Source organism: Magallana gigas, chromosome 8 (assembly GCF_963853765.1).
Source record: "Magallana gigas chromosome 8, xbMagGiga1.1, whole genome shotgun sequence".
NCBI classification, from domain to species: Eukaryota; Metazoa; Mollusca; class Bivalvia; order Ostreida; family Ostreidae; genus Magallana; species Magallana gigas.
Genome location: NC_088860.1, coordinates 42,270,487 through 42,292,240, shown reverse-complemented (window position 1 = coordinate 42,292,240; position 21,754 = coordinate 42,270,487). Strand labels below are relative to the sequence as shown.

Genomic DNA, 21,754 nt, shown 5'->3' with positions numbered 1-21,754 from the left:
CCACCAATCGCTTAGAGAATGTACTGTTTGGCAGTAGCCACATTTGATGATAAGAAAGATAACTCTTACTGTTAAAATTATATTCATATTTCTTTAAGGTGGTATGGGTCTAGGGGACATAGGTTGATATTACTTTTAGAGTTTTCAATATCTTAATTTACAATATTTAATCCAAAAAATACATTTAATTTTTTAAAATTTTGACGAGGAGAGTCAGTCATGTACTTCGAGAAATACTGAAGGAAGAATGTATTACGGGGCGCCGTACAGGACTAATACTGGACCAACCGTGAGCTTATTCTCTTATTGTTGGACCCAGCCTCATGAAACCTCCAACAAGCCAACACGCGTTTTAGTTTTTAGACTTTTATATAGATTTTACATGAAATATACTTTTACGTGAGTTTTGTATGCATCAGCACCGAAGGTCTGATTCCAACTGACTATAATTTACAATTCAGAATAATATATAATGAACAATGGAACAACACAATGAAGGATTAACATAAGAAGTACAGATGTAAGTAAATCAATTATCAAACAGTTATTGAGTGACTAGGGACATTTTAGCAGCATGTACATAAAAGGATTAATAAGATGAAAGAAGCTTAAGTGTCAATAAACATAAACAGAAGTCAATTAAAAGATTAGCTGTCCATCACTGATTGTGCCTCAGGTGGGATTAATGCTGCGCGGAATTTATAACGTTTATAAAACAGTTGTCGAAATAGATGAAAAGTTTTTGTAACAATTAACACAAAGTCCGAAAAACATAATTTACACAATAATTAAAAATAGTCCGAAAGATTGAATTTCACACCGTGACACATGCTTCGCGTCCGCGTAAAACACGTCCTCGTGTTTTGAATTTTTATCATCGACGGTGACCGCGTTGTTGTCTTCTTTGCTGCCTGTGTGGTTGAAATCGGCGGTCAAGTTGTTTATCGTGCAACACGGCCTCTAGATGTTCGTTATCACATTCCAATACATAAATGGTCTGCAGCAGGGCGTTGTTTTGTTCCCTCAGCTGTTTGATTGTGTCGTCAGCCTCTGTCTGAATTTTCATTACATATTGAGAATGTTCACTCCCGATATCTTTTAGTTTCCTATGCATTAAATCCATGAGTACTTTATCACCGTGTGCCTCTGCTTCTAATTTTTGTATTTTCTTTACATAAATATCAATGTCAGAACGTTTCGAGTTTTCTTGGAGCTTTGTTCTCAAATCCGTATGTTCACTTTGAAGTCTTGCGTTCTCAGACTTAGCACGTTGTAGATTTTCAGCCATACTCTTCGTAAGTAGATCGGACTTGCGTAGCTGAATCTTAATGTTGTGTAGCTCAGTTCGTAGAATACTTGAGGTATCAAACAAAGAATGAAATTGATTGTTACGAATTGAATTAAACGGCAATTCTCTCAAAGTACGTTTGTTTTCAAGATATTTGCACAGTCGTTTCATGTCTCGCGTCTTTTTACGACCCAAACCTGCTTCCTTTTCAACACATTTTGTTGGTTTCTTCATCTGTGTAAAACACATTCTGGAATAATGTCCAATTCTGTGACATCGGTAACACTTCTGGTTGAACGCGAAACATAAAACGTTTGGATGCACGTTTCCGCACCTTCCGCACACTGGATGTTGACATGAGGGGAAGCTGAACTTCTTCTGTCTCCACTGCGGTCGGAAAGAATATTCCATGTTGTATCTAGTTTAAATCGTCTTCTTCATCTGTAGACTCTGACTTACTCGCTAAACTGTTGTAGAGGTCCAGGATCTGACTACTACAAAATATATGTAGCAGTCCCGGGTGTCGTTACCCTTAGGTTTATCCACCAAATATTACGGGACTCTCTCTCCCGTACAGGACTATTACCGGGCCAACCGTGAGCTTATTCTCTTGTTGTTGGACCCAGCCTCATATAACCTCCAACAAGCCAACACGCGTTTTAGTTTTCAGACTTTAATATAGATTTTACATGAAATATATTTTTACGTGAGTTTGGTATGTATCAGCACCGAAGGTCTGATTCCAACTGACTATAATTTACAATTCAGAATAATATATAATGAACAATGGAACAACACAATGAAGGATTAACATAAGAAGTACAGATGTAAGTAAATCAATTATCAAACAGTTATTGAGTGACTAGGGACATTTTAGCAGCATGTACATAAAAGGATTAATAAGATGAAAGAAGCTTAAGTGTCAATAAACATAAACAGAAGTCAATTAAAAGATTAGCTGTCCATCACTGATTGTGCCTCAGGTGGGATTAATGCTGCGCGGAATTTATAACGTTTATAAAACAGTTGTCGAAATAGATGAAAAGTTTTTGTAACAATTAACACAAAGTCCGAAAAACATAATTTACACAATAATTAAAAATAGTCCGAAAGATTGAATTTCACACCGTGACAAATGTATTCATATGAACCAGAATTCGAGATTGGGCCTTCTATGTTATGCGTAAATATCAATTAAAACAATCGATACAATTTAATAGGGGGAAGAAAGTTAATGTGAATATTTGAAAATATCCCCTCTATAAACTAGTCTATTGCATCAAAATGATTGGTTTTAAAAGCATATATTTACATTCACTTCCTTTTAAATTGCACCGATTGATTTGCTTTTAAACTCAATACCTCCGTTTTGATGCATTCATGAAAATATATATTTAATTCATAAGACTAGTTTGTACTATGACAACCCCCAGATTAGTAACAGCATTAATAAAAATGCCTAGTATGATGCTGAGTCAAATCTAAACTGAGATTATATAGTCGTGAGAGTTCTTGACCCAAGGACCCTGAAAAACACAGTTTATTTATGTACCTGTAAGCATATTTGTGGCACAATTAATGTTTTTCTTCCATACGTATGTAACATATACATACGCCTATATCCAGTAATTGTTCACTCGACGGGAAGGGATGAGGTGGGTGCATGCATATGTGTCCTATTATTCGGCAACTTTACAATGTGGGTTTGATAAATTTCCAGACGCCCAATTACCACCCTACCCCTGTTTAGTCAGTAATACAAAACATCCCAAAGATTCTGTATCTTCAATTTATTCAACATAAACACGTCTGGAAACAGACACCAGTCCTTTTGTGGGACATTCTGTGAAAGCTGGAAAATTATACCAACAATAAATGAACTGTTCATATACCAAAATAAAACATAGTTATCAAATCATCATATGATATCATACATATCAAAATTTTACATAAAGGAATTGAGTTTTACTGTTTATAGTTCTATATAAAAGGTCTAGAAAATCTGCACTGAAAATAGCATGATACTAAAAATAGCGAGATCGTTAATTACAGATATAAACCAAAATTCTGTCTTATTACTGACACATTATGAAAATTAACACCAGCATAAACTATTTATAATGTTTTAAACTTACATGGTTGCCTATTAAAATAACTCAGGATGAAAATTGTTGATGGGACTTGTGTCCAAAACTCGTGCTTAAAACACCGGAAGTATATAATAGAAAAACAAAAATCAGCATGGGGAGAAAATATAATTCCGGAAAAAATACAATGACACAACACTCCCCGTCTGATATGATAATATCACCCTTTTACTTAAACACGATCAAAATATTAATTAACCAAAAATTCACAATAACATGAAGTTTCACTTAACTTCAACGAATTTTTAACTAAATCAAGTTCTACTGTTCTTTTGGTACAAGAAGCACGACTTCCGTTGCTGGACGCCTGTAGATCTTCCTCTCTGGGCCCACGCGAACTTCAATGGTGCGGACACGCGAGTCATCACTATGGTGTGTCTTCTCTATTATACCCATTGGCCAGTCATTTCGATGCAAAGTGTTGTCCCGAAGGAGGACAAGGTCACCTTCCGTCAGATTTCTCTCATCCTTCTGCCACTTTTTTCTCTGTTGAAGTGAAGATAAGTATTCCATTTTCCATCTCTTCCAAAAGCAATTTGAAAGGTACTGTACACAGCGCCATTGGTTTTTGTGTAGATCTTTCTGGGAAAACTCCTCAAGGTTGAAAGAGTCCACAGTATGGGTTGTCTTCAAGGTCAGCAAAGTCGCTGGAGAAAGAGGATAAGGTTCCTGAGGATCATAGAAGATTCCAGCCAGTGGACGAGCGTTAATGATGGAAGTTACCTCAGCCATTAGAGTTACCAGTACTTCATGAGTAAGGCGTGTGACTTTGGCATCCAGGAGCAGAGAGTTCAAGATCTTCCTCGCAACGCCAATTAATCGCTCCCAAGATCCGCCCATATGAGATGCATGTGGGAGATTGAACTTCCACTGAATTCCCTTTTTCGTCATGAAATTAGAGAGAATGTTATCATTTACATCAATAACACTAGCATTCAGTTCCTTCACAGCTCCAACAAAGTTGGTTCCACAGTCTGAGCATATTACCCGTACTTCTCCTCTCAGTGCAACAAAACGGCGTAATGCGTTAACAAAACTGGAAGAGCTCATCTCTTCTAACACCTCAATATGAACCGCTCGAATGACCAAACAGGTAAATATAACTGCCCATCTTTTAGCTTGCGCCTTCACTCCTCTGGTATTTCTAGTAACTACACCCCAGGGTCCGAAAACATCTACTCCAACAAATGAAAATGGTGGGGCAGGTTGAAGACGAACTTCCGCAAGGTCGGCCATTTTAGGTTGCTGCTGTTTTCCTCTAAGTTTCTTACAGATCACACACCTTTGCAAGTAAGAGTTCACTTGACGACGACACCCGATGATCCAATACCCCGCACTACGTATTGCACCCTCTGTGAACAAACGACCCTGATGTTTTACTTCTTTGTGAAAATGATCTATGAGCAGAGTTGCAACATGACTCTTCTTGGGAATAATGATTGGATTCTTTTCCTGGGTGGTCAGGTTCGAACGGCGAAGTCTTCCTCCAATTCTCAATAATCCAGTGTCGTCAAGGTAAGGGTCGAGGTCATAAATGGGACTCGTTTTAAGCACAGTCTGTCCAGATTTTAAGGCGATAATCTCATCCAGGAAAGCCTCATGTTGAATGACGTGAATGATCAGAAGTTCAGCAGCTCTCAAGGTAAGTGGATTTTTGTCCTCTCCATTTCTACGTTTGTGTAGTAAGTTCCATCTAACAACTTTCTGAATCAGCAATATTGCCTGAGTGAGTTTACTCCAGGTTGAGAATTTCTCAAAACGATGCGACCCTAAATTGCAGCATGGTTGCACTTCCATCTTGCAAGATTTGACTTCTGAATCATCATCAAATTCTTCTCCACATAGTTGTGGTTCCTGATCATTGTTCCACAATTCATGCGTTACAGGTGGTCCATTTAACCATAAGCTATTCTGCAAGTCTTTCACTTGCACTGAGCGAGTGCCTTCATCAGCTGGATTCAACTTTGTGGAAATGTAGTGCCAGTCTTCAGGTTCACTTAGTCTGCGAATCTTATCCACACGGTTTGCTACATACGTGAAGAATCGTTTTGACTCATTTTTAATGTAACCTATGACAACTCTACTGTCAGTAAAAAAGGAAACATTGTCAAATTTAATGTCAATTTCTCTAGTAATAAGATCATACAGTTCAACAGCTAAAACAGCTGCACAGAGTTCCAGCCGCGGTATGGTGTGTCCATGCTTTGGGGCTAGCTTGGTTTTTCCCATAATGAATCCAAGTCGTTGTTCTGTTCCGTAACCCAGTTTCACATAAGCGACTGCAGCAATAGCCATTGTAGACGCGTCAGAGAAAACCAGAAGTACTGTACTATGTGCTTGGCTTATCGGTACTCCTCCATAAGTACGCGGTACACAAAGCATTTCAAGACCTGACAATGATGACCTCCATGCATTCCATCTTTGGATAAAATCAGGCGGCAATGGCTCATCCCAATCCAAACCACTGGTCATGGCCTCTCTGAGAATTGCTTTTCCTGCAATTGTCACTGGGGCTACGAATCCAAGAGGATCAAACAGACTATTGATAGAAGAGAGGACACCACGTCTAGTGAAGGGTTTCTCTCCTATGTTTACTTTAAAGGTAAAGAAGTCCTCTTGAAGATTCCAGCAAACGCCCAGACTTCTTTGTGTTGGAAGATCATCAGCCAAGAATTCCGAATTCTTCAGGTCTTTAGCTAGATCTTGATGATCAAATGCAGCTAGTACTTCCTTGGAGTTGGAGGTTATCTTGTGAAGACGTAGGTGACCGTGTTCCTCCAGAGCCCTCTTTGTCCGTTGAAGTAACGATACTGCTTCTTCTGTGGTTGCATGTGAAGACAGTGCGTCATCTACATAAAAGTTAAAATGAACAAATTTCTTCATATCTTTGCCATACTTTTCTTCCGCAATGTCAGCTGTTTTTCTTAAGCCGTAAGTCGCCACTGCAGGGGAGGGACTGTTTCCAAAAACATGTACTTTCATCTGGTAGTCAACTAGGGGTTTTTCAAAATCATTGTCCTTGTGCCAGATGAATCTCAAATATCTCCTGTGATCTGCATCAACCATAAAACAATAAAACATTTGCTCAATGTCAGCCATAATTGCAATAGATTCTCGACGAAACCGCAGCAAAACTCCATACAGGTTATTCATCAAATCAGGTCCACTTAATAGTACATCATTAAGGGACAGTCCATCACACTTTGCCGACGAGTCAAATATTCCTCTGATTTTATCTTTCTTCTGTGGGTGGTATACCCCGAACAGAGGTAAATACCAACATTCAGTTTCAGGGGTCAAGGGTGGTGCTTGCTCCACATGACCAGTTTCAAACAAATTCTTCATAAATTCATGAAAGTGCATCATCTTCGTAGGGTTCCTTTGAAGGCTCCTATCCAGACTAAGAGCTCGATCCATCGCTTGTTGTCGATTAGTAGGGAGAGCAGGGCGTGGTTCTTTGAAAGGTAAGGGAGCAGTCCAGTGTCCCGATAAATCCTTTTTCATACCATTATCCATTATTTTCAGGAAAGCTCGATCTTCGACTGACAACGATGGTCGATTGTCCTCACTTGTGCGTTTGAATATTGAATTGTTCTCCACACACTCTGAAATATGTATTTTCTGATCACAAGGTATAAAAAAACCAACAGGGGTTTCTTCAGATTGAGAACATATCATAGTTTTCATAACATCAATAGATGATGGTGTATGCATTCCATCTAGGCATGCTTCTCCGATAATTACCCATCCCAATGGTAGTTGTTGAGCATAAGGTTGAGAGGAAGTACCTCTTATCTGGTCAAGAACGTGGTGTGCTCTTAAAAGATCCCTGCCTATAAGTAGCAATATGTTTGCCGAATCATCTATGGGTGGGATCAAGTCCGCTATCTTTGAGAGATGGGGGTGATAAATGGCAACTTCACGAGTTGGTATCTCATGTCGGTTATTAGGGATAGCATCACACTCGATCAACGTAGGTAAATCAAATGTTGTTTGTCCGTCCAATGAGCTGATAACAAATCCATGAGACCTTCTACCACTGACAATAGAGGATCCACTACAGGTAGACAGTTTGTATGATTCACATGCTGTGTTCGGATCAAAAATTTCAAACAGTTCAGGTTTAGCCAGAGACTTGTTGCTTTGTTCATCAAGTATGGCGTACACACTAAGTGGTGGATGTTGACTGTGCTTGTGATGAATACTGATGAGCACAATTTTAGCACATGACTTGCCTTTGAAATTGCCACAGACTTCTGTGCACACAGCGTTAACCTGTGAAACGGGATCTGTGTTAGTATTAGGATGCGGCAATGATGTTCTGTCATAGCTCGATCTCTCCCCGCCATACGCCTGTACGGGTCTGTTAGTGTTATTGTGCATAGCAGCACAATGATATCTGCTACCACAAGTGTCACACTTCACATACACATGACAGTTATTTGACAAATGTTTGCCATCACAACACTTAAAACATTGTCCATGTTTTCTTAAGATGTCCTTCTTTTCACCGATGCTCTTTGAACGAAAGGCATTACAATCACTGGTAAGGTGGTGAGAATTGTGAATCGCACAGCGTATCCTTTCATTTTCTTCTGTTACACTAGTTTTGTTGGATGTAACGGTCTGTCTGTGAAATTGTCTGTTAGATTTGGTTTGTGACGCTGAGTTGCTCTGTGATGCGAATCGTTGTGATGTTTTCCTTTGAGGTACATTGTCAAAGTCAAAACCAGGGTCATTGATGACGTATGCCATATCCTGTACGAAGGTGCAAAACATACTGAATGGAGGGTACACTACATCATTGTTTCTTTTGAAGAGAATAGCTTTGTCACGCCACTTGTTTTGGTAGTTCCGAGGAAATTTGTGAATAACTGGGTTTACTCCATCAGCTGTGTCGAAGTAGCTCAAGGTTTGACAGTACTTTGGGTCATCCTTTACGGCACTTATTTCGTTCAAGGTATCGGACAGACGAAAATAGTCCAACTTGTTGTTGAAGTCAAATTTCTCGATTACATCATTTAACTTGTTCTTCAGGGCCTTTGTGATTCTGTCCGGGCTGCCATAATAGGAATCCAATCTTTCCCATGCTCTTTTGATCGCAAGAGATGAGTCACTTGTGTTAGAGTTCTTGATACTCTTCACCTGTTCATAAGGCTGTCCTTTAAGGTTGTGTATCATAAGGTCAAGTTCCACGGATGGTGAGGCATCAATCTCCTTCATCACTTCCTTGAATGTATTCTTCCATGCCAAGTAGAACTCTGAATCTCCAACGAAGGGCTTCACTCGTTCAAGAATAAAGCTTTTCTTAGTTAAAAAGTTTGACATGTCCATCACAGCTTGATTGAGTACAGGACTTGTGTGTGAATTAAGAGCATTAGGATTTGATGTACAACTTCCTTCAAAAGGCTGGGCAGATGGATTAAGTCTTTTGTCTGGTACAGAGTCTGAGTTAACAGTATCTTTGGAAGTTGTCTGTACATATGTATTTTCAGCTGAGAATTGTTCTTGAAGGTGTCTATTCACTTGAGGTGACATTTCTGCTTTCACAAGATTACCGGTTATCGACTCGTTGTTATTCGGTTGAAATGGAGGTGGGGAAGACACATCTGGAAACACTGGCAGAGTTCTTGTCACATAAGGGGTCCTTACTGGTGCTACGTGTTCTGGTTCTGGTGTCAACAGTCTGTTGTTGTCGTTTCCAATTTTCTCAACATTCAAACTCTGATTCACCACATAACGATTCGTGTGTGAGGTTGTCCAATCACTGTGTTCACTATCATTGTCCAAGCTTTCTTGAAATTCCTCCTCAAGAATTTTCACACTAAGTTCAGCCAATTCTGTGTCCTCTTCAGCCTTTACACGTAACAGCTGGCTCTCTATTGTAGCTTTCTGCACAAGGGCCTCAGCTTCTACCTTTGCTCTTTGACGCATGAGGTCACTTTCTCTGTCGACAAACTCCAGTTTTTTTCGTGCCAATTCAGCCTTTATTTTCTGATGAACATATAGGTCGGAGACTGTACTCGATGAATGTGATCTTGATGACTTGTGTACTGATTTAACTGACCTTGACTTTCTCGAGGGAGTTTTCTTCGAGTTGGCGATATTCTCAGTCTTTAGAACTGGAGGTTGTTTTTCTGTTATTAATTTCTCGCCTGAATTAAGAGCTTCTTTCACTTTGAATTGTATACTTGTGTAGATAAGCATATGAGACTGCAGTTCCATATGACTGTCTTCAGTATTTGTTCTGTTAAGGTATTCACAAAATACATCATGGATTCTAACATACTCTAAAAAGTCTCTCTTTATGAGTTCCTGTGTTAATTTCAATGTGTCCTGATTTTCTGTCTGGTCAATGATGAGGATATTTTCATCAATAAGTCTGTGTAAACGTGCTAATTTTATAGAATACCTCTGCACTTCATCTTCAAAATATCCCTGTCCTTTCTCTGTGAGTTTCCTGGTAGTCCTTGGGTCCATCTTTCACTGTTTAGTCAGTAATACAAAACATCCCAAAGATTCTGTATCTTCAATTTATTCAACATAAACACGTCTGGAAACAGACACCAGTCCTTTTGTGGGACATTCTGTGAAAGCTGGAAAATTATACCAACAATAAATGAACTGTTCATATACCAAAATAAAACATAGTTATCAAATCATCATATGATATCATACATATCAAAATTTTACATAAAGGAATTGAGTTTTACTGTTTATAGTTCTATATAAAAGGTCTAGAAAATCTGCACTGAAAATAGCATGATACTAAAAATAGCGAGATCGTTAATTACAGATATAAACCAAAATTCTGTCTTATTACTGACACATTATGAAAATTAACACCAGCATAAACTATTTATAATGTTTTAAACTTACATGGTTGCCTATTAAAATAACTCAGGATGAAAATTGTTGATGGGACTTGTGTCCAAAACTCGTGCTTAAAACACCGGAAGTATATAATAGAAAAACAAAAATCAGCATGGGGAGAAAATATAATTCCGGAAAAAATACAATGACACAACAACCCCTCTCTAGAACCGCAGTTGATACATCTGTACCAAATCTATTTAGGATTGGGTAACTATTTTCAGAAGAGAAGTTAAAATTGTCTACACGTATCTTATAGAATAACTTATAATGCACAACTGATGTCAGACATACAACACAACAATGGAAGTAAACGATTTATTAAACCTCCCAACAATGAGTGACCTAGATTCGTAACCAACGGAAATCCGAGCACAAGTTTGTACCTGGCGTTTAGGTCAATAACATGAAATTGCACAAAGCTGCCGAACAATAAACACCTGAATCCCGCCATGTTGGATCATACATCTATGCAGTTTACCAATGGGGTAATATAAGGTAAGTAATGCAACGAACTTGCTGATTGTGTATTGATTTCTTAATAAACAAAAACCATTTAGACTAATGGATTTCGATAGTTAATTCTATATCTAATCTTAAATTCAGTCAAGATTTTTTTTAATATCATGACCACATTTATACTATTAATAAATTTAATGAAATCTTTGTATCCTACATATAAATATGTTACATGTCATGAAACCAAGATACCACATGCATGCATCATAAGTACCTACTGGATTTTGCTTTCAAGGTTTGGTTTCCATATCTTTACTAGGGTTTTCTGACCATGGATCCCTGGAACAGTGCCCAGGGTGTTGTACGCTGCACCCTGTGTCGGCATTCTGTGGCCCCCATGTACTGTGAAATTTGTCATATACATCTGTGTAAAGACTGTGTAGAGAAACATTTATCCGATTCCTCTAAGGTTCATAATGTGGTGTCACTTAAACAATACTGTACCAGCCTTAGCTATCCCAAGTGTTGTAAACACCCCACCAAACAATGTGAGCTCCACTGTGAGGATTGTGACATTCCTGTCTGTACAAAATGTATTTCTTCTGGGAAACATTTTGGACATAAATATGTTGACATTTTTAAACACTTTGTAGAGCAAAAAGAAGTTCTCCAACAAGAGTTAAAAGAACTAGAGCAATCCATATTTCCAAAATACATAGAGACTGCATTAAACATTCAAGTGCAGAAAGATGATTTAAGTATAAACTCAAAGAAATTGACGACAGCCATCAACGAACAAGGAGAAGTCTGGCACAGAGAAATAGACACCATTATCACAAACCTGAAATCTAACGTGGAGGAAATGGAATCCAAACACCGAGTCATCTTAAATATACAGGAAGATGAAATCACACGCACTGTTTCTGAAATCAAAGAGAGTATAGTTGATCTGAAGAAAACACTAAACTCGAGAAATGTTTGTCTCGTCTCTAAGTACATGAACAAATCCAGGAATGCTGAACTGAGAAAACTGCCTTCCATACTCAAAGTGTCTTTACCAAACTTTATGCCTGAGGAAATTGACCAAGATCAACTGATTAAAATGTTTGGTTCTTTATCAGCATTATTTTTTACAACAGAGGAACAGGACTACAGCATGTCGATTCAGGAAGCGGAGTCCCTTCCACCAGACTGGTCGCTGATTGATGTACCCCGGGTCATCACAACTGTACACACAAGTTGTGAATATCTATACGGTGTGGCGTATTTGAATGATACAGAATTATGGACGCGTGGAGTTGATAACATGATGAAACTCTACAACCTCCAGGGGGAGCTAGTGAAGTCCATCCAAACCAAGTCAAAGAACTCTCCACAGGACATAGCAGTCACAAGGAGTGGGGATCTACTTTATACTGATGGAAAAGATAAAACTGTGAACATAATGAAGAATACACAGATACAGACAGTGATCAGACTACAGGGGTGGAGTCCTCGTGGTGTATGTAATACCTCCTGTGGTGACCTCCTGGTTGTCATGTACAGTGATTATGATAAACAAACAAAAGTTGTGCGATACTCTGGTTCTACAGAGAAACAAAGTATTCAGTTCAATGACAAAGGGCACCCTATCTATTCATCTGTTGGATACAAATACATCAGTGAGAACAGGAACTTAGATATCTGTGTGTCAGATGGTGGAGCTCGTGCAGTTGTGGTGGTCAATCAGGCCGGGAAATTCCGGTTTACCTACACTGGTCCTCCCTCAAATACGAAGGGATCATTTGACCCAGTTGGCATTGCAACAGACAGTCAGAGTCAGATTTTGACAGCAGACCATAGCAACCACTGTATTCACATTCTTGATCAAGACGGACATTTCCTCTGCTTCATTGACAACTGTTGTTTAGAATATCCATGGGGTTTATGTGTAGACAACAGAGACAACCTTTTTGTGACTGAGTGTGACAAAGGTATAGTTAAGAAAATACAATATTGCATGTAAATCAATCACCAGCATGAATAAATGTTAACAAATTTATTAAGTATACATAAATAACTAATGTGCGTATATATAGCATACATGTAAAGAAACTACATGTCATCGTAGGGTATATATTAGATGCATATGTACACATTGTGTATGTTGAAGATGATTCACGCATAATCCAACTTACTTTATTGATTATATGGTATACTATTATCAGGTTCATATGTGTTTAATCATTGCATGGCATCAATTTTTATTTGTTTAAATATGATAATTGTGTTTGTATGTAAACAACTTGTACTCTGATAATATACATGTAAAGTGAAAGAGACTATATATTAATATGTAAACAGTTGTTATGTTCATTTATAGCATCTTTATCAGGTGACACTATTTGTATGAATATTAGAAAGAAACTACTGTTTATATAATAGTGTTGTGTTGTGCATGTACTAAGCCTAAATAGTAGTCAGGGTTTGATACTATGTATCAAACCCTGACTACTATTCAAGCATAGAACATGCACAACACAACACTATTGTTATTATTATGCCGACTGTTAAATATACTGACGTGCTTTGCTATAAGTAGCTCTGACGTTCGAGTGTTGACAAGTCCCTTAAAATAATCACCGGAAAAGCAAGCGTTTGTTGTTGTTTTTCAAATTACGTGTAATCAATTGATTTGATTGTTTATTTAATCAACAAGTTGTTGTACAATAAAAAGTCAACAAAGGGTTATGTTCTTTTCAAGAAATAGAGAGACGTTTGGCCTTACAGAGAAAACTCGAAATGTTTAGCAGACGAAATCTCAGTGAATTTTTTTTCTTGAACACTCTTTATCAAGCGTCATTTAAAAAAGCGTTTTTATGATTCTCATGTAGAATTTCTTTGAAAAATGTTCAATCAATTTGTTCAAAAGTTTATAGGAAACTTTAACTTTAAAATTACCGTCAATAATGAAGTTTTTTTTGGAAAAATAAATAATTTTAATTGCTTGATGTCAGTCGTATATATCTACGTTTTATATACCTAAATACCGGTGTTCATAATAACGGCTAATTTAGCGTAGCGCTAACGCGTTGGGCTTCATGCTAGAATCAATGATTTTAGCGTCGTGAGTTCGAATCCCGCTGTCGGCGCTTGACAGATTTTCGTTGAAAATATTCGCCGTGCTCTATTTCGGCATAGTATGCTTACGCAATATAAATCCTTTGATACTATGCGAAAATAGATGAGTATTGAATTTATAGTGACAAACTGACAGAAGGCATGATAATTTCTGTTAGATGTAAATTGAGTGACTGTATATTTTTATGTGTATACAGTTTGTTGAGGTTTTTTTTTTGACAATTGAACACACTATATGCAAACTTTATCAAACTTCATGTTATATCTAATAATTACACGAGGGTTAAAGAACGTATTACGCTCAATTCCAGCAATGGAATCTTACCACAAAAAGACTAATGCAATTGCTTATAAAGAGAAGAGGTATAGGTATATTAACCCAATAAGAATGTACATTGACTGAACTGATTGTTATTACTTACCTTTTAAATCTAGATGTTTAAATTTTTCTGCCAACATCGTGTCCTCTGTTCTTACTTTATAACATCATCATCTGGAGAGTGTTGTACCTTATCATAAAGGTTGTAAACAAAGGATTCTGAAAATATTTCATATCTATAATTGATACTGCTTGTGAAAGTTTTATGAGGACTTTTTCAAAATAAAAACTTGGAATAAAAATCAATGTATTGTTTATGAGCAGGAAATCCTGGTGTTGACCTGCAATGGCATCAGTACTTTGGCAAACAAGGCATCTTTGTCATTCCAATTTAGTTTTTAAGTAAAAGAAAAGATAGATAGATAAAATAAAACCAGTGTTTTATATGCATAGAAAAATACTATATGTTTCTTCCAGCCCAGGCGACTGGTCTTTGTTATCCGAAACCTGGATTTGAAATGTACAGCTAATACCCCTTTTCCACGAGACTTCGATTTCCTAAAACGAACATTAATATATTGCAGTTGGAATTGGAAGTTGAAAAGTTCTGGTCCTCGGTGTGTGTGTGTGTGTGTGGGGGGGGGGGGGGTGACTCCTGTCCAATGACTAAATGCTAAACTGGGTTAAAACCGAATACTGTAATGATTTAAACGACAAGAGAACCTCTGAAACTCTTTGATGGTCTGTAATTATCAACAAAGCCCCCCCCCCCTTTTTTTTTTTTTACCACCGATTACATTATATTTCTCATTCATCTGTCCTTGAACAATTAAAAAAAATCTTTTTATCACAAAAAGCCTTGCAGTGAAATATATCAATCGACAACCTTTGATAATAGCAATTAATATTAACATTTACATTTTTGAAACAGTAAAAATGTACATAAATATGAGACAAAATAGTGATTTTCATAAAGACGGTATGATAACAAATATAAATATTTGCCTTTGTCTGCAACTGAATTTTACATGAACTTGATTGGCACCGTAAATGCATCAGGAAATATATTTTATCAGAAAGGGTTATCGTTCGTATCATCAAGTGAAAATGCCTTAAAACTTGAAGTTAAGACTGAGGAGTAGTGTATTTTCGTTTATGGGAAATTCACACAAGTGCGTACGCGTTAAACCACCATGCATGCACTGTCAGATACATGTTCAAAAGGAGCGGGGGCGGGGGCGGGGGTGACAATCGAGGTTAATGCCGTTAACAGGGAGGTGGTAATTATTAGTCAGCAAAACATTTTCTGTTAGGTTTTCGCTAAATCTACCGCTTTTTGGCTCCCTCCGCATTTTACAAGTACCATTCTCTTCCCCATCAATAGTGTAATGGTCTTTTGTAGAGAGGAACGGATCAGATATAATTGATTTACGAAGATACATGCGCGGAATGTAGAATGCAGGGGGTGTCTGAGGTATTTCTGTTAATTTTAAAATAGGAATTTAAAAGTTCTTGGTGTTTTTCGTGTCGCCCCCTCCCGTTTAGATCTTCGTATGAGGTAGAGAAATCTACATATTGGTGGGTGTTTTTAAGCGCAGGACTTTTCAGTTACATGTACTGCTCTACTTCTAGAAATTTGAAATCATGAAAATTGAATACGGTTAATCTATTATTCGCATCCGCTTTTGGTAGTATAATGACGGGGGGGGGGGGGGGGGTAAATAAATTGATAGTTTACAGTTGACCCAACTGTTATCTCAAGACTTGCTCAAATGAACAGTTTTGACTTCTCTGTTAACATTGGATTGTTTTGTAATTGTTAAATTAATTACACACCACTTACATGTATTGTTAGAATTCATCAGTGATCGATCCTTTTTTGCAAGGTAAAAAGATCCATAAATTGATCATCATCATCCAGAACAAAACATTAAAGTTAATTTGATTGCCTTTACTAGTTCAACTATAGCGATTGTAAATTTCAAAACTTAAGATTCACATTACTTCAAGGTAATTCAACAAAGTCGTTTGCATGTATTGTTGCTTGACAATATGTAGTGTATAATATTATTCTGTAGACATATATCTAAATGAATTACAAACAAGAATAACAGTTTTAAATTTTTACATTAGATTTCGCAAATGCATGTAAAACAAATCATTCTTTTCACAAGAAGTTTTGTGTTATGTTATTTGTTTTGAAGCCTTTTTCTAAGAATACAGGCCGTTCTTAACAACACATTATTTCTCTCCTATGGTATTTTATTTACAACAATCTCACAAAGAGTTCAAAGATATGCATCTCGTAATATTGAATCTACTAAAACATCAAATCGCACAAGTTTTCTTAAACAGAAAAAATACATGAACATGCGAAAAATAATCAAGTTTTAACTCTGAATGATAATATTTAAACACAAAAATTGTTTTAAAATAAAATGAAAAAAAAGAAGTTTTTACACGATCATTATACTAATAACTGAATGTAAGCAATACAGAAACAATAGTTAAAGGGGCATGGTTACGATTCTGGGCAAATTAAATTTTTCTGTTTTTTTTTTATCTATAATGCTTTAGAGATGCATTTTTGATAGCGAGCGCAGCGTAGCGAGCTCCATAGACAACGTGTATGAACGGAGGAAATTCGAGTTGAAATTTGCACATTATTCAAAGAAAACTTTGTGGACCCGCGTGAAAAAGTTCTACATATCCCTAAAGAATGTTAAAATAAAAAAAACACCTTAAGGTATCCGATCCATAATAGCCACAGATTCAATGAATCTGGGTGCATAACAGATATGTATGGGTTTAATACTCAGTATACTTGGACATAAGTTTCCTATTTAAGTATCAATATGTAAGAGTGTAATGTGTCCTAATTAATGACCTTTTCCTTTTTTCGAAGAGTTGTCCCCCTTTGCTTTTATTCTATAAAAATTAATTCTAGAAAAATCTATACGGTATAAAATTTATTTTAAGGAGGCCGATTTGGGTTTTTTTGCGGAAAAACTACAATAGCAAAACTCTTTATTTTTTAACCGTATGTAATTTAAACCAACTCTAGTTTATATGCGAAGGTTCATGAAAATCGACCGTCTGGTTCTTTTAAGGGACCATCTCAAAATAGAGGTACATTTACTATAGGAATGTATAGGAAACATTCATTTTCCGCACATCAAAGCAGTTTTAAAAAATTCAACAATAGCTTTTTTTCTCAAATTGTTATATATGATAATTAATATCATTTCCTACCTTATATGTAAAAAACACAAAATTCTACCGTCTGGTTTTTAATGGGGGCCATCTCAAAATATTAAAATGCACCAAATTTTGCTATATATTTGGATCATCACGAATGATGATTGGTATAATGGATTCATTCCAAAAATGAGGAAAATATCCTCGAGGATAGCATCATTCTGTATATAAAATTTCAACAGCGTACAATTTTTACTTTTTCTTTTATGTTTTTCTTATAACGTACTCCTACAAAGCTTCATTTTATCATAACGTCATAAAAGCGCAATGGCAATGCTCCCCTACCGAACAACGTAAAAATCGTGTTAAAAATAAAAATTTCCTTTAAAAATCTAAATATTTTTATCTGTATTTTGTTTATTGTGTTCAATTTTATAAATGATATCGAAAAAAATTCATAAGAAGTATAAAACAACTGTATTATATTAGAATGCGCAAAAACATGCGCAATGCAAACTAAAGTCGGCCTCCTTAAATAGTTTTTGTATTCCTGATGATAAAATACATCTTTCCACCAGAGCATTTTTTGATATTCCTAGTAATTACTTTTTTATTTTAAAAAATGTGTTTGTCTCCATAGACCTTAATGCAATCTTCATTAATTACTTACTGCTTAGTTAATAATATTTTTGAAAATTTCTCTCGGTAAATCTTTTTCTAATCCTAAATGCTTTAAATAAATATCAAAGTATTAAATACATGATGAATATTCAAGGTTGGAAAAATTTGGTTCTTATATGGATCGGATACCTTAATTCAACAATTGTTATTTGCAATGTTAATTGTTTTGATGTGTAAACATTTTACTGTTGGACATTTATATAAACTAATCTCATATTTTGCTGTTTAAAGCCTCTCCAATCTAATGGATCTATTACACTTCTCAACCATTTAATCAACTAAGTAAAGCTTCTACCGCCCACTGATTAAAGTACCTTACTACACCTAGACATATACTTTTCAAGACACTACGTCACAAGATGGGAATTTAAATGTTTTGTTAAACTATTTGCATCAATCAGTTTGGTTTAATAGCGTCATAGTTCAGTGGTTAAGTATTGGGCTTGTGAATCGCAGATCATGAGTTCGAATCCACCTGGGGCATTTGTTCACATTTACTGAATTAAATTTTTATCCAAAATTGCACATTTTTTCACCCATTTGACACATATATTTCTTATCCATCATGCTATCTATCATAATCAAGTACTTTTCTACTGATTTGAGAAACTATTAGGTTAAGTGAGCCACCTTAAAGTTTTTTTTTTATCTTAATATACCTCTAAATGGTGGAATGTTTAAGAAACATTGGCTTTTTTCAAGTAAGTCAGCTATCGTGAAACCTTTGTCGCCCATTACGCTGTCATTTGGCTCAAGTAATTCTAAAAGGTCACATTCCTCTGTTAACTGACGGTCTGAAGTTTTTCCAGGCCATGCATCTGACACAAAAGTAATGACCCCAGAAGGACAGATGCCAACCTGAAATTTAACAGTGGTGTGATGTTTGTAGCTAGAAAAGGTCAGGCTTTGGTTAATCAGGCTACTTGATGATTGTATGAAAAGTTCTGTACAGTCTATGATCACTCTGGTTGATGGATATTTGGCTTTAAAGGATTCTGGCATGGTTCTCGTGATACTATCTTTGCTGGGAAATGGGTTTAAAAATTTAAGCTCTGCATGAAGTAAACTTATCCATGTAGAAAAATACATAGAGAATGAGGCACTGCTGATCTGAAATCTCTCTGATATGTCTTGCACGTACAGTCCAACTTTCAGACGCATGAGGACAGCAAAGAGTTGGTCGATCGGGCGTAAACATGATGGAGACATCCTAAGCCGGTCTGAACTCGATGTCTGCCCTTCCCCCTCCAATATGTCATCCTAGAGCACTTGCTGGAAAGGTAGCTGTAATCAATGGAAATATTTTAGAAGTGAAATCAAATTGATTTAATTTTGCACAGTACTTTTAGATACTAAATCAAAGATAAAAAATTCAAAAAAAAGTAAACAATTACTTGTACAGCCACAGGAAGATGGCAAAAGAGGGTAGGCCTGTATAAAAGCGTGTCATGGCGTCATCATCTCTAATACGTTCAGCACCCCATTTATGTTTCCGCAGCTCCAATTGAAGTCCTCTTACTTCTTTATTGAGATGTCTGTTTTCAATAAGAAGGGGGTCTTCTTCACACTGCACACCTATAAAAAAATTATGATCAGTAACAACCATTGTAAATCTATCATTTTTTACTGTATATAAATTAAGATTTTTCTATCTCGGTCATTTAAAATCTCTAGGTATATTTGTAATTCATAAATTGATTTGCAAATCAATTAATCTATAAATCTATTTTAATAATGATATCATTTGAAAATTTGCCAAGTCGGATGTAATAGTCAGCAAAAAGGAAATCCATTTTTTCAATAATTTTATTGTATTTTTCATGAAATCACATTCATGATTTACCTGAATCACAAGTCATTATGGGGACATCAACATCATCTGTTATTTCATGATAAGCACAAGGTACTGCTGCAGCTATATCTTGATCATGGTCCCCCGAATCATCCATCTTGCAGTAGGAGCCATGGACAAGCACAGAAAATTCCAAATGGGCTTTCTCTCTCTCCATATTAACCTTCTCTTTCCTGGTATAAAAAATTTATAGTGCAAAATATCAATATAATTTACATATAAAAGTCATCCAGATATGTTCATAATTTAATAACTTTATGTATTCTATTAAATTTGCAGAATATTTACGATATCGTCATTATTACATGCATATATTCTATCCTGATCAGTATTTAATACTGTTACATTGCAATGCTGCCACTACAGGCCTATTTATATAATTATGGGGGATTATGTTCATAAACATCATTAATTAATTCATTGATACCCTGATCGTTTCTCGGTCAAGTCGTCTCTGTTCTCTATCAAAATCATCTTCTGTCCGCTTCTTTTTGTAGGAAAAAAAATTCGGGGCATAGTTTTCGTCGCCCGGGTCATCTCCGTGCCATTCCTCAACAAAATGATCAGAGCAGATCCAAGAGTGTTCATTTGGCGTCCACCTATCTCTGTTCACGGCATTAGTCCATGCTCTTCTTTTCCTTTTGTCTTTAGGGAAACGAAAGAAACTGACCCCCTTTGCCCGTGATTCGCTGTTACACACGTTCCGACTCTTGTAGACACACTTAACCATTTCCGTATATGCGTAAAGCGTATATGGGTCTCTAATGACGCTATCCACTCGGAAGCGTTTGTGCGCATGTGCGAGTAACTGTCCCGCAGTTACGTTAAAAGATCTTATAATCCTTTGCGTGGCATAGCAACATGGTGGAACAGGAAGCGTTTCTACGGAAAATTCTTACCTCTAAATTGCATACATCATTTTTTTTTTACAATAAAAAAATCCTTTTAAAATATTGAAGTAAACAATACATATGCTTATGTAAAAAAAACCCACTGCACCTATCTGAACTTATGCTGACATATGACGTCATTTCCTTCCCCGAATTTGTCCGACAATTTACGAAAACTGTCGAGCACAAAAGAAAGTTAACTATGACGTAACAGTTATCTCGCATTTTAATTTCCCGCGATACATTTAGAGGTGGATCAAGCATCTGTACTGGATGTAACGTGTAGGAAGTACTCAGTATCAGTGTTAACGGTGACTCTTTGGCTGATTAGTTTTGTTTTGATAATGTTTTTGGCTTATTAAATACACATGCAAGTTCCATGCTAAATTTACTGTCATATTGATCCAATCATATATATGCATACGTTAGGTAGGTGACAAAAAAATATTAAAAAAGAAAAGTCCAATCATTATTAGATCTACGTACAGCCACGTCATTTTGTAATGAATAAATAAAAGAGAGAAAAAAATTAAACTGTTAAAATATCTACATGTATTTGTTATAGATGCATATGTGATCAAACCTTTAAATAATATTGGATAACACACTAAAAAGGGTGAGGGCACATGTCTACAACGCTTATATAGCGTACAAAAAATAAAAATATTAAAAACAAAATTGATGTCACGGAGGAAAATAATTAAAACGCAGATAACAACAAGGAACAAAATGAGAAATAACACAGACACACAATTTATTGTTTGCTGATTTTAATGATCATTATTAAAAGGTAAAGGAATGATAAAACATAATTGTATTTACATAAAAAAACAAAACAAAACAAACGGCTTTGTGTTTATCAAAATATTTTGATAAGTCTGTTTAACATTTTCTGAATGCTCATTGGTAGTTTGTTTAAGTTTACAA

General features: G+C 36.2%; 3 protein-coding genes across 4 annotated transcripts; 1 reads left to right on the top strand and 2 right to left on the bottom strand.

The window, feature by feature from the left end:
- Positions 1-3,027: 3,027 nt before the first annotated feature.
- LOC136270737 (uncharacterized) lies at positions 3,028-10,462 on the bottom strand. Of its 2 annotated transcripts, XR_010708589.1 has the most exons (3): positions 10,315-10,462; positions 3,424-10,031; positions 3,028-3,140 (listed from the first exon to the last, which is right to left on the bottom strand). XR_010708589.1 is itself a non-coding variant. In XM_066069292.1 (2 exons), exon 2 carries the CDS (start codon positions 9,913-9,915, stop codon positions 3,697-3,699), a length of 6,219 nt encoding a protein of 2,072 aa, XP_065925364.1. In that variant the 5' UTR covers positions 9,916-10,031; positions 10,315-10,462; the 3' UTR covers positions 3,286-3,696. The 2 variants fall into 2 exon arrangements, 1 of the variants encoding a protein (XP_065925364.1); XM_066069292.1 differs by lacking the exon at positions 3,028-3,140 and having other exon boundaries at positions 3,286-10,031.
- A 636-nt stretch (positions 10,463-11,098) lies between these two features.
- Positions 11,099-14,092, top strand: LOC117690159 (E3 ubiquitin-protein ligase TRIM71). The gene is made up of 2 exons (XM_066070074.1): positions 11,099-12,740; positions 14,085-14,092. The coding sequence occupies exons 1-2, from the start codon at positions 11,099-11,101 to the stop codon at positions 14,090-14,092; spliced, it is 1,650 nt and encodes a 549-aa protein (XP_065926146.1).
- Positions 14,093-19,188: 5,096 nt separating this feature from the next.
- On the bottom strand, positions 19,189-20,697 carry LOC117685582 (uncharacterized). The gene is made up of 4 exons (XM_066069751.1): positions 20,365-20,697; positions 19,929-20,110; positions 19,480-19,660; positions 19,189-19,369 (listed from the first exon to the last, which is right to left on the bottom strand). The coding sequence occupies exons 1-4, from the start codon at positions 20,523-20,525 to the stop codon at positions 19,237-19,239; spliced, it is 657 nt and encodes a 218-aa protein (XP_065925823.1). The 5' UTR covers positions 20,526-20,697; the 3' UTR covers positions 19,189-19,236.
- Between the last annotated feature and the right edge of the window lie 1,057 nt (positions 20,698-21,754).